The sequence below is a fragment of the Oncorhynchus keta genome, chromosome 27 (assembly GCF_023373465.1).
Source record: "Oncorhynchus keta strain PuntledgeMale-10-30-2019 chromosome 27, Oket_V2, whole genome shotgun sequence".
Classification (NCBI taxonomy): Eukaryota; Metazoa; Chordata; class Actinopteri; order Salmoniformes; family Salmonidae; genus Oncorhynchus; species Oncorhynchus keta.
The window spans coordinates 10,093,915-10,113,439 of NC_068447.1; the positions used below are offsets into that span (position 1 = coordinate 10,093,915).

At 41.0% G+C, this 19,525-nt stretch overlaps 1 protein-coding gene and 1 long non-coding RNA gene across 3 annotated transcripts in view; one reads left to right on the forward strand and one right to left on the reverse strand.

Annotated features, from left to right (window-relative positions):
• LOC127912613 (uncharacterized) overlaps positions 1–801 on the reverse strand; it is a 9,289-nt gene extending 8,488 nt beyond the window's left edge. The window contains exon 1 of the mRNA XM_052482632.1: positions 669–801. Coding sequence (XP_052338592.1) covers positions 669–801 — 133 coding nt within the window. The remainder of the gene's footprint in view (positions 1–668) is intronic.
• Positions 802–17,137: 16,336 nt separating this feature from the next.
• On the forward strand, positions 17,138–18,873 carry LOC127912594 (uncharacterized). Of its 2 annotated transcripts, none has more exons than XR_008083337.1 (3): positions 17,138–17,156; positions 18,189–18,284; positions 18,838–18,873. It is a non-coding gene; the product is annotated as an uncharacterized LOC127912594 (long non-coding RNA). The 2 variants fall into 2 exon arrangements; XR_008083338.1 differs by lacking the exon at positions 17,138–17,156 and adding an exon at positions 17,378–17,396.
• Positions 18,874–19,525: the final 652 nt, after the last annotated feature.

A 19,525-nucleotide genomic window follows, 5' to 3' on the forward strand; every position in this document is an offset into this window, starting at 1 on the left:
GAACGCACTCTTGTGGGGCCCCAGTGTTGAGGATCAGCGGGGTGGAGATGTTGTTGCCTACCCTCACCACCTGGGGGCGGCCCGTCAGGAAGTCCAGTACCCAGTTGCACAGGGCGGGGTCGAGACCCAGGGTCTCGAGCTTGATGACGAGCTTGGAGGGTACTATGGTGTTGAATGCCGACCTGTAGACGATGAACAGCATTCTCACATAGGTATTCCTCTTGTCCAGATGGGTTAGGGCAGTGTGCAGTGTGGTCGAGATTATGTCTGTAGACGCGGATCCTGTGTTCTGCCTAAAGTTGGTTCTTTATTTAACCAGGTAGGTTAGTCGACAACACCTTTATTTAACCAGGTAGGTTAGTCGACAACACCTTTATTTAACCAGGTAGGTTAGTCGACAACACCTTTATTTAACCAGGTAGGTTAGTCGACAACACCTTTATTTAACCAGGTAGGTTAGTCGACAACACCTTTATTTAACCAGGTAGGCCAGTTGAGAGCAAGTTCTCATTTGCAACTGCACCTGGCCAAGATAAAGCAAAGCAGTGTGACACAAACAACAACACAGAGTTACACATGGTACATGATTGCATGGCAGGTGAGCTGGGAAGAAGGGAGATAGGGAGGGGCATTAACATTCTGGTGTGTGTGGGGGGGAACTGCTGAACGTCTGGTGTCAGTTACGCAGTCCTTTTCAAGACTGAGTGATCGGGCAGCGGCAGCGCGAGTCTTGTCTGGGACCTGACGTAGAATACGGAGAGGGACAGGCAACACAATCTCCACGGCAATCAGCCTCCCCATCATAGCCTCCCTGTAACCTGCCACCTCCGCATTGGCTTCATCAATACTTCCCCTCTCCTCCTATCTGTTCTCTGCCTCCCTCCCTCCTCTTTCCCTCCTTCCTTTCCTCATTTCCTCCCCTCTCCCCTCCCCCTTCCCCCTCCCTCCTCCCTTCCCTAATTTCCTCCTTCTCAATCCCTCCATCCTTTCCTCATTCCCCCTCTCCTCCCTCCCTCCCTCCCTCCTCCCTTCCCTCATTTCCTCCTATTCATTCCCTCCCTCCTTTCCTCATTCCCTCATTCCCTCATTCCCTCCCTCCCTCCCTCCCTCCCTCCCTCCCTCCCTCCCTCCCTCCCTCCCCTCCCTCCCTCCCTCCCTCCCTCCTTCTCCCTCTCCATCCTTCCCTCTCCCTCCTCCTTCTCCCTCTCCCTCCTCTTCCTTTTCCCTCCCTCCCTCCACCTTCTCCCTCGTCCTTCTCCCTCCTCCTCCTTTTCCCTCCCTCCCTCCCTCGTCCTTCTCCCTCCCTCCACCTTCTCCCTCTCCCTCTCCCTCCTCCTCCTTTTCCTTCCTCCCTCCCTCCCTCCCTCCCTCCCTCCCTCCCTCCCTCCCTCCCTCCCTCCCTCCCTCCCTCCCTCCCCCCTCCCTCCCTCCCTCCCTCCCTCCCTCCCTCCCTCCCTCCCTCCCTCCCTCCTCCTTCTCCCTCTCCCTCCTCTTCCTTTTCCCTCCCTCCCCTCCACCTTCTCCTCGTCCTTCTCCCTCCTCCTCCTTTTCCCTCCCTCCCTCCCTCCCTCCCTCCCTCCCTCCCTCCCTCCCTCCCTCCCTCCCTCCCTCCCTCCCTCCCTCCCTCCCTTGTCCTTCTCCCTCCCTTCTCCCTCTCCCTCCTCCTCCTTTTCCCTCCCTCCCTCCCTCCCTCCCTCCCTCCCTCTATCTTCTCCCTCGTCCTTCTCCCTCCCTCCTTGGATTCTTCTTTATTTACTCTTTACAGGGTTGTCAGTCTTTTGCATATTTGATTTATATTTTTCCATTTATTTCCTGTTCTCTCTTCATTATGGACACATTATGGATATATGACCTAGTAGAGGACACACTGACCTGGGACATATGTGACCTAGTAGAGGACACACTGAACTGGGACATATATGACCTAGTAGAGGACACACTGACCTGGGACATATGTGACCTAGTAGAGGACACACTGAACTGGGACATATATGACCTAGTAGAGGACACACTGACCTGGGAGATATATGACCTAGTAGAGGACACACTGACCTGGGACATATGTGACCTAGTAGAGGACACACTGAACTGGGACATATATGACCTAGTAGAGGACACACTGACCTGGGAGATATATGACCTAGTAGAGGACACACTGACCTGGGAGATATATGACCTAATAGAGGACACATGACCTAGTAGAGGACACACTGACCTGGGAGATATATGACCTAATAGAGGACACATGACCTAGTAGAGGACACACTGACCTGGGAGATATATGACCTAGTAGAGGACACACTGACCTGGGAGATATATGACCTAATAGAGGACACATGACCTAGTAGAGGACACACTGACCTGGGAGATATATGACCTAGTAGAGGACACACTGACCTGGGAGATATATGACCTAATAGAGGACACATGACCTAGTAGAGGACACACTGACCTGGGACATATATGACCTAGTAGAGGACACACTGACCTGGGACATATATGACCTAGTAGAGGACACACTGACCTGGGAGATATATGACCTAGTAGAGGACACACTGACCTGGGAGATATATGACCTAATAGAGGACACATGACCTAGTAGAGGACACACTGACCTGGGAGATATATGACCTGGTGGAGGACACACTGACCTGGGACATATATGACCTGGTGGAGGACACACTGACCTGCGAGATATATGACCTGGTGGAGGACACACTGACCTGGGAGATATATGACCTAATAGAGGACACATGACCTAGTAGAGGACACACTGACCTGGGAGATATATGACCTGGTGGAGGACACACTGACCTGGGAGATATATGACCTGGTGGAGGACACACTGACCTGGGAGATATGTGACCTGGTGGAGGACACACTGACCTGGGAGATATGTGACCTGGTAGAGGACACACTGACCATACGTTTACCAGTACATGCTCACATGCACACCATATAGAGGGAATTAACTCTCTATCTCATCTCCATCAACAATATAGGTCTCTTATCTTAATCAGCAATACTACATGCCATCATTTCCTCTCCATCATCAATACAGGCCTCCTATCCTCTTTATCAACAATACAGGCCTCCTATCCTCTTTATCAACAACACAGGCCTCCTATCCTCTTTATCAACAATACAGGCCTCCTATCCTCTTTATCAACAACACAGGCCTCCTATCCTCTTTATCAACAATACAGGCCTCCTCTCCTCTCCATCATAAATACAGGCTTCCTATCCTCTTTATCAACAATACAGGCCTTTCCTCTCCATCAACAATACAGGCCTATTCTCTCCATCAACAATACAGGCCTCTTCTCCTCTCCATCAACAATACAGGCCTATCCTCTCCATCAACAATACAGGCCTCTTCTCCTCTCCATCAACAATACAGGCCTATCCTCTCCATCAACAATACAGGCCTCTTCTCCTCTCCATCAACAATACAGGCCTATCCTCTCCATCAACAATACAGGCCTCTTCTCCTCTCCATCAACAATACAGGCCTATTCTCTCCATCAACAATACAGGCCTATCCTCTCCATCAACAATACAGGCCTCTTCTCCTCTCCATCAACAATACAGGCCTATCCTCTCCATCAACAATACAGGCCTCTTCTCCTCTCCATCAACAATACAGGCCTATCCTCTCCATCAACAATACAGGCCTCTTCTCCTCTCCATCAACAATACAGGCCTATTCTCTCCATCAACAATACAGGCCTATCCTCTCCATCAACAATACAGGCCTCTTCTCCTCTCCATCAACAATACAGGCCTATCCTCTCCATCAACAATACAGGCCTATCCTCTCCATCAACAATACAGGCCTATTCTCCTCTCCATCAACAATACAGGCCTATCCTCTCCATCAACAATACAGGCCTCTTCTCCTCTCCATCAACAATACAGGCCTATCCTCTCCATCAACAATACAGGCCTCTTCTCCTCTCCATCAACAATACAGGCCTATCCTCTCCATCAACAATACAGGCCTATCCTCTCCATCAACAATACAGGCCTCCTCTCCTCTCCATCAACAATACAGGCCTATCCTCTCCATCAACAATACAGGCCTCCTCTCCTCTCCATCAACAATACAGGCCTATTCTCTCCATCAACAATACAGGCCTCCTCTCCTCTCCATCAACAATACAGGCCTATCCTCTCCATCAACAATACAGGCCTATCCTCTTCATCAACAATACAGGCCTATCCTCTCCATCAACAATGCAGGCCTATCCTCTCCATCAACAATACAGGCCTATCCTCTCCATCAACAATACAGGCCTATCCTCTCCATCAACAATACAGGCCTATTCTCTCCTCTCCATCAACAATACAGGCCTATCCTCTCCATCAACAATACAGGCCTATCCTCTCCTCTCCATCAACAATACAGGCCTCTTCTCCTCTCCATCAACAATGCAGGCCTCTTCTCCTCTCCATCAACAATGCAGGCCTCTTCTCCTCTCCATCAACAATGCAGGCCTCTTCTCCTCTCCATCAACAATACAGGCCTCTTCTCCTCTCCATCAACAATACAGGCCTCTTCTCCTCTCCATCAACAATACAGGCCTCTTCTCCTCTCCATCAACAATACAGGCCTATCCTCTCCATCAACAATACAGGCCTATCCTCTCCATCAACAATACAGGCCTATCCTCTCCATCAACAATACAGGCCTATCCTCTCCATCAACAATACAGGCCTATCCTCTCCATCAACAATACAGGCCTATCCTCTCCATCAACAATACAGGCCTATTCTCTCCTCTCCATCAACAATACAGGCCTCTTCTCCTCTCCATCAACAATGCAGGCCTCTTCTCCTCTCCATCAACAATACAGGCCTCTTCTCCTCTCCATCAACAATGCAGGCCTCTTCTCCTCTCCATCAACAATACAGGCCTCTTCTCCTCTCCATCAACAATACAGGCCTCTTCTCCTCTCCATCAACAATACAGGCCTCTTCTCCTCTCCATCAACAATACAGGCCTCTTCTCCTCTCCATCAACAATACAGGCCTCTTCTCCTCTCCATCAACAATGCAGGCCTCTTCTCCTCTCCATCAACAATGCAGGCCTCTTCTCCTCTCCATCAACAATACAGGCCTCTTCTCCTCTCCATCAACAATACAGGCCTCTTCTCCTCTCCATCAACAATACAGGCCTCTTCTCTCCTTTTTAACATTTGCATAAGATGTTTCATCCAATAAAAAAAGCTGTATTGAAAAGAGAAATAAAATATTAATGTTTTTAAGCTCAATATCTCAAACTGTACATATGTACAAATATATTTTTCAAACACAGAAACACACACATTACTGTATTCTCCCTCACAGACACATTACTGTATTCTCACTCACAGACACATTACTGTATTCTCCCTCACAGACACATTACTGTATTCTCCCTCACAGACACATTACTGTATTCTCCCTCACAGACACATTACTGTATTCTCCCTCACAGACACATTACTGTGTTCTCACTCAGACACATTACTGTGTTCTCACTCACAGACACATTACTGTATTCTCCCTCACAGACACATTACTGTGTTCTCACTCACACACACATTACTATATTCTCACTCACAGACACATTACTGTGTTCTCACTCACAGACACATTACTATATTCTCCCTCATAGACACATTACTGTGTTCTCACTCACAGACACATTACTGTGTTCTCCCTCACAGACACATTACTGTATTCTCCCTCACAGACACATTACTGTATTCTCCCTCACAGACACATTACTGTGTTCTCACTCAGACACATTACTGTGTTCTCACTCACAGACACATTACTGTATTCTCCCTCACAGACACATTACTGTGTTCTCACTCACACACACATTACTATATTCTCACTCACAGACACATTACTGTATTCTCACTCACAGACACATTACTGTATTCTCCCTCACACACACATTACTGTGTTCTCACTCACAGACACATTACTGTGTTCTCACTCACACACACATTACCCTATTCTCACTCACACACACATTACTGTATTCTCCCTCACAGACACATTACTGTATTCTCCCTCACAGACACATTACTGTATTCTCACTCACAGACACATTACTGTATTACTGTATTCTCCCTCACACACATTACTGTATTCTCCCTCACAGACACATTACTTTATTCTCCCTCACACACATTACTATATTCTCCCTCTCACACACTTTCAGACTCTCACCCTACTCACACACTCGGAGGCTATTTTGGTATTTGATTTGATTTATTTGATTTACACACCATGCCTATCACTTTGAAGTTGCAAAAACATGTATTTTTTTTGTGAAACAAACAATCATTTTTTGAAACAAGTTATTTTATTAATTTCACTTCACCAATTTGGACTGTTTTGTGTTTGTCCATTACATGAAATCCAAATAAAAATCTATTTAAATTACAGGTTGTAATGCAACAAAATAGGAAAGAAATGCCAAGGAGGGTGAATACTTTTGCAAGGCGCTGTATCCTGCTGCCTCGTGCCTCCTGCTTCCTCCTGCTTCCTCCTGCCTCGTGCCTCCTGCTTCCTTCCTCCTGCCTGTGCACACGGCAGGGCCGCTATATCACAGGCTGGCTGACAGGGCCCTTTCCTTTTATAGCTGCCCCCTGGTGTAACCAGCCCACACAAGGGAAGAGGAGAAGGGAAAGCCACTGTGTCACATTCTTACACACACCTGCTCAAACACCCACACACACACACACACACTGGACACACACACACTGGACACACACACACATAATGTATGTCCAACTTATGCTCACACACATTCACACACACTGGAGACACACACACTGGACACACACACACTGGACACACACACACACACACACACACACACACACACACACACACACACACACACACACACACACACACACACACACACACACACACACACACACACACACACACACACACACACACACACACACACACACACACACACACACACACAGACTGGACACACACACACACTGGACACACACACACACTCAACACACAGACACTTTCTACAAAAGAGAGAGTCCAGACTCTTCAAGAGCTCTTCCCATAGCGATAAGGAGAAGCTTTGATCAACACAGAGCAGAGATGTGCAGTTCTACTTCTGGCTATTACTAAAAGCTAAATGTTTCCTGTCTGAGAATAATTAGTCTTATAGCTACTATTTACTGCCATGATAATCATGGTTGGCATTACAAGCATTACCACAATTAGTATGAGAATTATGCATTTCCCCTGTGCTCTGACTGTGATATGATGAATTATAGGACCGTACATTCCGTTAGGAATACTGGAAAGATAACTGCAAACTAAATTGGGATTAGGGTGACTCTAGGGTCAGGGTTAAACTAGGGTCAGGGTTTAAACTAGGGTCAGGGGTTAAACTAGTAAGACAACCGAGAGAGAGATATTAAAGGAGGATACTCCTGCTGCCGCACAGAGCCTCCCTGGATGATGTAAATTACAGCAAATGGTGCATGGCAGCATTAAGATGAGCCAGGTCATTCATCTGCTGGCGAGGTCAACATGTGAACCCTGCCAGGGTCTGCCACTATTGCTGCCTGCATGGGAGGAGGATGGGAGGGGGAGGAGGAGGAGGGCTGGAGGCAGTTATGGAGAAGAGAATGGATTTTGGGAAGAAAGTCATACCTTGATAGTATCGCTGTGTCAATGTGTAATGGTTCATCTATGGGCTCCATTTATTAACCCTGAAGAGGTGTGGCTGGCAGGTCCCAAGCTCTCAGTGCTATCAGTGTAAGAGGCAGAGAGAGAGAGAGAGAGGGGGAGAGAGAGAGAGAGAGAGAGAGAGAGAGAGAGAGAGAGAGAGAGAGAGAGAGAGAAAGAAAGAGAGAGAGAGAGAGAGAGAGAAAGAGAGAGAGAGAGAGAGAGAGAGAGAGAGAGAGAGAGAGAGAGAGAGAGAGAGAGAGAGAGAGAGAGAGAGAGAGAGAGAGAGAGAGAGAGAGAGAGAGAGAGAGAGAGAGAGAGAGAGAAAGAGAGAGAGAGAGAGAGAGAGAGAGAAAGAGAGAGAGAGAGAGAGAGAGAGAGAGAGAGAGAGAGAGAGAGAGAGAGAGGAGAGAAAGAGAGAGAGAGCGAGAGAGAGAGAGAGAGAGAGAGAGAGAGAGAGAGAGAGAGAGAGAGAGAGAGAGAGAGAGAGAGAAAGAGAGAGAGGGAGAGAGAGAGAGAGAGAGGGAGAGAGAGAGAGAGAGAGAATGGGTGGAGAGGGTTTGTCACTTTATCTAATAGAGTGACACTTTACACCCTCCCTCCCTTCCCTCTATCGCCCGCTGGCAGAAGGGACACTGGAAATCCACATTAACTCAATCTGCGCATATTGTCAATAAACACCAGAGAGATCATCAAGGAAAAACAGATGTTGTCATGGTTATAAAGAAACAGCGCTTTAACGTTAAAAATCAATGGGGCCTCGCCTGCCGAGGAACGGCAGCCAAATATCTGCATACAGTAGGTCGTCTTCCATTCTGTCAGAGAAGCCAAGGTCTCTCCTTCCTGTACAAGAGGTGAGACACAGTGAACTAAAGTTCCATTTATTACATTAGTAACAAGTCTATACGGGGTTTGCATAGCTTTCTAGGAAAAGGGATGTGATCTCCTGCTGCTCAGACAGGAAGTCATTAGACAACAACATTTGAAGTGTACGGTGTGTGACGCCCAGTGTCATTACACAGGCGCTCCATGCGTTAAGGGGAACCAAGGGTAACAGGTTGGGGGGGATTCTATCTCACTGAGACAAACCTGGACCTAACTAAAACACATGGGTTAAATAGTTTATAGTGATCAGACTGTTTAAAAAGATCCACCAAGAACACATTAGGAAATAGTTTCATACATTACTGAATAAATTAAATAATAATGGATTCAATGTTAAGATGATAAATAGCTAGATGTTTTGATTGATTTGACTTTATGTCCTTGTTGTCCTTCATAGACATCCTTCTATAAACAAGTCCCTTTATGCTGGTGATTTGATCCACTTCTTATTTGATCATTTCTGATCTCTGGTCTGTTTGTCTTGATTCGTTGACAGGGTGGTCGTGCAGTGTAGCGTGTCTCGTCTCCCAGCTGCAGTCGACCCTGTCGGGTAAAGGTGTTCTGGATGAAGAGTCTCCATTAAACCTTTAGCTCCTCTGCTGACTCAGATTCTGGGGATGAGGAGGTGGTACTTCCTGAAGGACATTCTACTAGTGTTACCCCCCACACACACACATCCTCAACCCCTGAAGAGGGGGGTTCGGGGAGTGCTCTGCCCTCCCATGCTACCCCATGCACACCTGCTAGTTCCTTCACACGGGTAGACCATGCAGCGCTGGGGGGAAAAATGCTGATCCTGGAAGCCGTGAGGTAGCCCGCACAGAGATCAATTTCCCCACTGAGAGAGAGAGCGAGGGGGAGATGGAGAGAGGGGGAGATGGAGGGGAGAGAGAGAGAGCGGGAGATAGAGAGAGGGGAAGATGGAGAGAGGGGAGATAGAGGGGGAGATGGAGAGAAGGGATATAGAGGGGGAGAGAGCAGGAGATAGATGGGGAGAGAGAGAGGGGAAGATGGAGGGAAAGAGAGAGTGGGAGATGGAGAGAGGGGGAGATAGAGGGGAGAGAGAGAGGGGAAGATGGGGAGAGAGAGAGAGAGAGAGAGAGAGAGAGAGAGAGAGAGAGAGAGAGAGAGAGAGAGAGAGAGAGAGAGGATGAGAGAGAGAGAGACAGAGAGAGAGACAGAGAGAGAGAGACAGAGAGAGAGAGACAGAGAGGAAGATGGAGAGAGAGAGAGAGAGAGAGAGAGAGAGAGAGAGAGAGAGACAGAGAGAGAGCGAGAGAAAGAGAGGAAGATGGAGGGAGAGAGAGAGGAAGAGAGAGAGAGAGAGAGAGAGAGAGAGAGAGAGAGAGAGAGAGAGAGAGAGAGAGAGAGAGAGAGAGAGAGAGAGAGAGAGAGAGAGAGAGAGAGAGAGAGAGAGAGAGAGAGAGAGAGAGAGAGAGAGAGAGAGAGAGAGAGAGAGAGAGAGAGAGAGAGACAGGGAGAGAGAGAGAGGAAGAGAGAGAGAGACAGAGAGAGAGAGGAGATGAAAGCAGCCAAGGAGTAGCCATGTATTGTTTCTTCCCCCATTTCCCCCTCACCCTCCTTCCACACACACACACACACACACACACACACACACACACACACACACACACACACACACACACACACACACACACACACACACACACACACACACACACACACACACACACACACACACACTACTTTTTCTGTACTCATTCTGCCAGGTAGTCATAGGCTATGCTTTGTAGTTAACATTTTAACAGTCAGTTATCATTAGCATCATTGCTAACGGCTACACAAAGTCTAAACATACACACACAGACGGCCATTCCTGTGCCGTTCAGAAAGTTGAAGGAAAATATGTCTTATAAAATGACCTGGGCAAATGAATGTATTTTATAATAGGTGAATGATATGAGAGTTGGGAAAGGGGTCTTTACGCCATCAAAAGGAATAAAACGTTGACATCCCAATTAGAATCTGGCTAAAAATACTTGAATCTATCATAGAAGCCAATGCCCTCTTATGGTTGTGAGGTTTGGGGTTCGCTCACCAGCCAGTAATTCACAAAATGGGACAAACACCAAATTGAGACTGCATGCAGAAATCTGCAAAAACATTCTCCGCGTACAACGTTAAAGCACCAAATAATGAATGCAGAGCAGAATTGTGGCGATACCTGCTAATTATCAAAAACCTGAAAAGAGGTGTTAATAATTATATTCTACAACCACCTAAAAGGAAGTGACTCCCAAACCTTCCATAACAAAGTCATCACCTACAGAGAGATGAACCCTGTGAAGAGCTACCTCAGCCAGTTCGTTCTGGGGCTCTGTTCACAATCAGAGCCCACAGAGCCCCAGGACAATAACACTATTAAACCCAACCAGAGCATGAGAACATAAAATGATAACTACTTGACAAATTGGAAAGAATTAACAAAAAAACTGAGCAAACTAGAATGTTATCTGCCTCTATACAGAGTACACAGTGGCAGAATACCTGACCACTGTGACTGACCAAAAATTAAGAAAATCTTTGACTATGTCCAGAGTAAGTGAGCACGGCCTTGCTATTGAGAGAGGCCACACTGCCCACAAAATGATGTGGAAACTGAACTGCACTTCCTAACCTCCTGTCAAATGTATGACTATACTAGAGACGCAAATTTCCCTCAGATTACACAAACCCACAAAGAATTAGAAAGCGAATCAAATATTGATAAACTCGCATATCTACTGGGTGAAATACCACGGTGTGCCATCACAGCAGCAAGATGTGTGACCTGTTGCCACAAGAAAAGGGCAACAAGTGAAGAACAAGCACCATTGTAAATAAAACCCATATTCATCTGTTTATTTATTTTCCCTTTTCGTACTTCAACTATTTGCAAATTGCTGCAACACTGTACAAAGCAGGTAATATAACATTATACAAAGCAGGTAATATAACACTGTACAAAGCAGGTAATATAACACTATACAAAGCAGGTAATATAACACTATACAAAGCAGGTAATATAACACTATACAAAGCAGGTAATACAACACTGTACAAAGCAGGTAATATAACACTGTACAAAGCAGGTAATATAACATTATACAAAGCAGGTAATATAACACTGTACAAAGCAGGTAATATAACACTGTACAAAGCAGGTAATATAACACTATACAAAGCAGGTAATATAACATTATACAAAGCAGGTAATATAACACTGTACAAAGCAGGTAATATAACATTATACAAAGCAGGTAATATAACACTGTACAAAGCAGGTAATATAACATTATACAAAGCAGGTAATATAACACTGTACAAAGCAGGTAATATAACACTGTACAAAGCAGGTAATATAACACTATACAAAGCAGGTAATATAACACTGTACAAAGCAGGTAATATAACATTATACAAAGCAGGTAATATAACACTGTACAAAGCAGGTAATATAACACTATACAAAGCAGGTAATATAACACTATACAAAGCAGGTAATATAACACTATACAAAGCAGGTAATACAACACTGTACAAAGCAGGTAATATAACACTATACAAAGCAGGTAATATAACACTATACAAAGCAGGTAATACAACACTATACAAAGCAGGTAATATAACACTATACAAAGCAGGTAATATAACACTATACAAAGCAGGTAATACAACACTATACAAAGCAAGTAATACAACACTATACAAAGCAGGTAATATAACACTATACAAAGCAGGTAATATAACACTATACAAAGCAGGTAATACAACACTGTACAAAGCAGGTAGTTCAACACTATACAAAGCAGGTAATATAACACTATACAAAACAGGTAATATAACACTATACAAAGCAGGTAATACAACACTATACAAAGCAGGTAATATAACACTATACAAAGCAGGTAATATAACACTATACAAAGCAGGTAATATAACACTATACAAAGCAGGTAATACAACACTGTACAAAGCAGGTAATACAACACTATACAAAGCAGGTAATATAACACTCTACAAAGCAGGTAATACAACACTATACAAAGCAGGTAATATAACACTATACAAAGCAGGTAATACAACACTGTACAAAGCAGGTAATATAACACTATACAAAGCAGGTAATACAACACTATACAAAGCAGGTAATATAACACTATACAAAGCAGGTAATACAACACTGTACAAAGCAGGTAATATAACACTATACAAAGCAGGTAATATAACACTATACAAAGCAGGTAATATAACACTATACAAAGCAGGTAATATAACACTATACAAAGCAGGTAATATAACACTATACAAAGCAGGTAATATAACACTATACAAAGCAGGTAATACAACACTGTACAAAGCAGGTAGTTCAACACTATACAAAGCAGGTAATATAACACTATACAAAGCAGGTAATACAACACTATACAAAGCAGGTAATATAACACTATACAAAGCAGGTAATATAACACTATACAAAGCAGGTAATATAACACTATACAAAGCAGGTAATATAACACTATACAAAGCAGGTAATATAACACTATACAAAGCAGGTAATATAACACTGTACAAAGCAGGTAATATAACACTATACAAAGCAGGTAATATAACACTATACAAAGCAGGTAATATAACACTATACAAAGCAGGTAATATAACACTATACAAAGCAGGTAATATAACACTGTACAAAGCAGGTAATATAACACTATACAAAGCAGGTAATATAACACTATACAAAGCAGGTAATATAACACTATACAAAGCAGGTAATACAACACTGTACAAAGCAGGTAATATAACACTATACAAAGCAGGTAATATAACACTATACAAAGCAGGTAATACAACACTATACAAAGCAGGTAATACAACACTATACAAAGCAGGTAATATAACACTATACAAAGCAGGTAATATAACACTATACAAAGCAGGTAATACAACACTGTACAAAGCAGGTAGTTCAACACTATACAAAGCAGGTAATATAACACTATACAAAGCAGGTAATATAACACTATACAAAGCAGGTAATATAACACTATACAAAGCAGGTAATATAACACTATACAAAGCAGGTAATACAACACTGTACAAAGCAGGTAATATAACACTATACAAAGCAGGTAATACAACACTATACAAAGCAGGTAATATAACACTATACAAAGCAGGTAATACAACACTGTACAAAGCAGGTAATACAACACTATACAAAGCAGGTAATATAACACTATACAAAGCAGGTAATACAACACTATACAAAGCAGGTAATATAACACTATACAAAGCAGGTAATATAACACTATACAAAGCAGGTAATACAACACTATACAAAGCAGGTAATACAACACTATACAAAGCAGGTAATATAACACTATACAAAGCAGGTAATACAACACTATACAAAGCAGGTAATATAACACTATACAAAGCAGGTAATACAACACTATACAAAGCAGGTAATACAACACTGTACAAAGCAGGTAATACAACACTATACAAAGCAGGTAATTCAACACTATACAAAGCAGGTAATATAACACTATACAAAGCAGGTAATACAACACTATACAAAGCAGGTAATATAACACTATACAAAGCAGGTAATACAACACTATACAAAGCAGGTAATATAACACTATACAAAGCAGGTAATACAACACTATACAAAGCAGGTAATACAACACTGTACAAAGCAGGTAATATAACACTATACAAAGCAGGTAATACAACACTATACAAAGCAGGTAATATAACACTATACAAAGCAGGTAATACAACACTGTACAAAGCAGGTAATATAACACTATACAAAGCAGGTAATATAACACTATACAAAGCAGGTAATATAACACTATACAAAGCAGGTAATATAACACTATACAAAGCAGGTAATATAACACTATACAAAGCAGGTAATATAACACTATACAAAGCAGGTAATATAACACTATACAAAGCAGGTAATACAACACTGTACAAAGCAGGTAGTTCAACACTATACAAAGCAGGTAATACAACACTATACAAAGCAGGTAATACAACACTATACAAAGCAGGTAATATAACACTATACAAAGCAGGTAATATAACACTATACAAAGCAGGTAATACAACACTATACAAAGCAGGTAATACAACACTATACAAAGCAGGTAATACAACACTGTACAAAGCAGGTAGTTCAACACTATACAAAGCAGGTAATATAACACTATACAAAGCAGGTAATACAACACTATACAAAGCAGGTAATATAACACTATACAAAGCAGGTAATATAACACTATACAAAGCAGGTAATATAACACTATACAAAGCAGGTAATATAACACTATACAAAGCAGGTAATACAACACTGTACAAAGCAGGTAATACAACACTATACAAAGCAGGTAATACAACACTATACAAAGCAGGTAATATAACACTATACAAAGCAGGTAATACAACACTATACAAAGCAGGTAATACAACACTATACAAAGCAGGTAATACAACACTATACAAAGCAGGTAATATAACACTATACAAAGCAGGTAATACAACACTATACAAAGCAGGTAATACAACACTGTACAAAGCAGGTAATACAACACTATACAAAGCAGGTAATATAACACTATACAAAGCAGGTAATACAACACTATACAAAGCAGGTAATACAACACTATACAAAGCAGGTAATATAACACTATACAAAGCAGGTAATACAACACTATACAAAGCAGGTAATATAACACTATACAAAGCAGGTAATACAACACTATACAAAGCAGGTAATACAACACTGTACAAAGCAGGTAATATAACACTATACAAAGCAGGTAATATAACACTATACAAAGCAGGTAATATAACACTATACAAAGCAGGTAATATAACACTATACAAAGCAGGTAATACAACACTATACAAAGCAGGTAATATAACACTATACAAAGCAGGTAATATAACACTATACAAAGCAGGTAATACAACACTGTACAAAGCAGGTAATATAACACTATACAAAGCAGGTAATATAACACTATACAAAGCAGGTAATACAACACTATACAAAGCAGGTAATATAACACTATACAAAGCAGGTAATATAACACTATACAAAGCAGGTAATACAACACTGTACAAAGCAGGTAATATAACACTATACAAAGCAGGTAATATAACACTATACAAAGCAGGTAATACAACACTATACAAAGCAGGTAATATAACACTATACAAAGCAGGTAATACAACACTATACAAAGCAGGTAATATAACACTATACAAAGCAGGTAATACAACACTGTACAAAGCAGGTAATACAACACTATACAAAGCAGGTAATATAACACTATACAAAGCAGGTAATATAACACTATACAAAGCAGGTAATATAACACTATACAAAGCAGGTAATATAACACTATACAAAGCAGGTAATATAACACTATACAAAGCAGGTAATATAACACTATACAAAGCAGGTAATATAACACTATACAAAGCAGGTAATATAACACTATACAAAGCAGGTAATATAACACTATACAAAGCAGGTAATATAACACTATACGAAGCAGGTAATACAACACTATACAAAGCAGGTAATACAACACTGTACAAAGCAGGTAATATAACACTATACAAAGCAGGTAATACAACACTATACAAAGCAGGTAATATAACACTATACAAAGCAGGTAATACAACACTATACAAAGCAGGTAATACAACACTATACAAAGCAGGTAATACAACACTGTACAAAGCAGGTAATATAACACTATACAAAGCAGGTAATACAACACTATACAAAGCAGGTAATATAACACTATACAAAGCAGGTAATATAACACTATACAAAGCAGGTAATACAACACTGTACAAAGCAGGTAATACAACACTATACAAAGCAGGTAATATAACACTATACAAAGCAGGTAATACAACACTATACAAAGCAGGTAATACAACACTATACAAAGCAGGTAATACAACACTATACAAAGCAGGTAATATAACACTATACAAAGCAGGTAATACAACACTATACAAAGCAGGTAATACAACACTATACAAAGCAGGTAATATAACACTATACAAAGCAGGTAATACAACACTATACAAAGCAGGTAATATAACACTATACAAAGCAGGTAATACAACACTGTACAAAGCAGGTAATATAACACTATACAAAGCAGGTAATATAACACTATACAAAGCAGGTAATACAACACTATACAAAGCAGGTAATATAACACTATACAAAGCAGGTAATACAACACTGTACAAAGCAGGTAATACAACACTGTACAAAGCAGGTAATACAACACTATACAAAGCAGGTAATATAACACTATACAAAGCAGGTAATATAACACTATACAAAGCAGGTAATATAACACTATACAAAGCAGGTAATATAACACTATACAAAGCAGGTAATATAACACTATACAAAGCAGGTAATATAACACTATACAAAGCAGGTAATATAACACTATACAAAGCAGGTAATATAACACTATACAAAGCAGGTAATATAACACTATACAAAGCAGGTAATATAACACTATACAAAGCAGGTAATACAACACTATACAAAGCAGGTAATATAACACTATACAAAGCAGGTAATACAACACTATACAAAGCAGGTAATACAACACTATACAAAGCAGGTAATATAACACTATACAAAGCAGGTAATATAACACTATACAAAGCAGGTAATATAACACTATACAAAGCAGGTAATATAACACTATACAAAGCAGGTAATATAACACTATACAAAGCAGGTAATATAACACTATACAAAGCAGGTAATACAACACTATACAAAGCAGGTAATATAACACTATACAAAGCAGGTAATATAACACTATACAAAGCAGGTAATACAACACTATACAAAGCAGGTAATACAACACTATACAAAGCAGGTAATATAACACTATACAAAGCAGGTAATACAACACTATACAAAGCAGGTAATTCAACACTGTACAAAGCAGGTAATACAACACTATACAAAGCAGGTAATATAACACTATACAAAGCAGGTAATTCAACACTATACAAAGCAGGTAATACAACACTATACAAAGCAGGTAATATAACACTATACAAAGCAGGTAATACAACACTATACAAAGCAGGTAATACAACACTATACAAAGCAGGTAATACAACACTATACAAAGCAGGTAATTCAACACTATACAAAGCAGGTAATACAACACTATACAAAGCAGGTAATATAACACTATACAAAGCAGGTAATATAACACTATACAAAGCAGGTAATACAACACTATACAAAGCAGGTAATATAACACTATACAAAGCAGGTAATACAACACTATACAAAGCAGGTAATATAACACTATACAAAGCAGGTAATATAACACTATACAAAGCAGGTAATACAACACTATACAAAGCAGGTAATACAACACTATACAAAGCAGGTAATACAACACTATACAAAGCAGGTAATACAACACTATACAAAGCAAGTAATATAACACTATACAAAGCAGGTAATTCAACACTATACAAAGCAGGTAATTCAACACTATACAAAGCAGGTAATATAACACTATACAAAGCAGGTAATACAACACTATACAAAGCAGGTAATATAACACTATACAAAGCAAGTAATATAACACTATACAAAGCAGGTAATACAACACTATACAAAGCAAGTAATACAACACTATACAAAGCAGGTAATATAACACTATACAAAGCAGGTAATACAACACTATACAAAGCAGGCAATATAACACTATACAAAGCAGGTAATATAACACTATACAAAGCAGGTAATACAACACTATACAAAGCAGGCAATATAACACTATACAAAGCAGGTAATATAACACTATACAAAGCAGGTAATACAACACTATACAAAGCAGGTAATACAACACTATACAAAGCAGGTAATACAACACTATACAAAGCAGGTAATATAACACTATACAAAGCAGGTAATACAACACTAATACAAAGCAGGTAATACAACACTATACAAAGCAGGTAATACAACACTATACAAAGCAGGTAATATAACACTATACAAAACAGGTAATACAACACTATACAAAGCAGGTAATACAACACTATACAAAGCAGGTAATATAACACTATACAAAACAGGTAATACAACACTATACAAAGCAGGTAATACAACACTATACAAAGCAGGTAATATAACACTGTACAAAGCAGGTAATACAACACTGTACAAAGCAGGTAATATAACACTATACAAAGCAGGTAATATAACACTATACAAAGCAGGTAATATAACACTATACAAAGCAGGTAATATAACACTATACAAAGCAGGTAATACAACACTATACAAAGCAGGTAATACAACACTATACAAAGCAGGTAATACAACACTATACAAAGCAGGTAATACAACACTATACAAAGCAGGTAATATTAGTGTGTGTATATTGTGTATAGTGTGTGGTAATATTAGTGTGAATGTAATGTTTACTGTTCATTTCTGTTTATTGTTTATTTCGCCTGCTTTGCGAATACACTGAGTGTACTAAACATTAAGAACCCCTTCCTGATATTGAGTTGCACCGTTTTGCCCTCAGAATAGCATCAATATGTCGGGTCACGGACTCTACAAGGTGTCGGAAGCGTTTCACAGGGATGAAGGCCCATGTTGACTCCAATGCGTTCCACAGGGAAGCTGGCCCATGTTGACTCCAATGCGTTCCACAGAGATGCTAGCCCATGTTGACTCCAATGCGTTCCACAGAGATGAAGGCCCATGTTGACTCCAATGCGTTCCACAGGGAAGCTGGCCCATGTTGACTCCAATGCGTTCCACAGAGATGCTAGCCCATGTTGACTCCAATGCGTTCCACAGAGATGAAGGCCCATGTTGACTCCA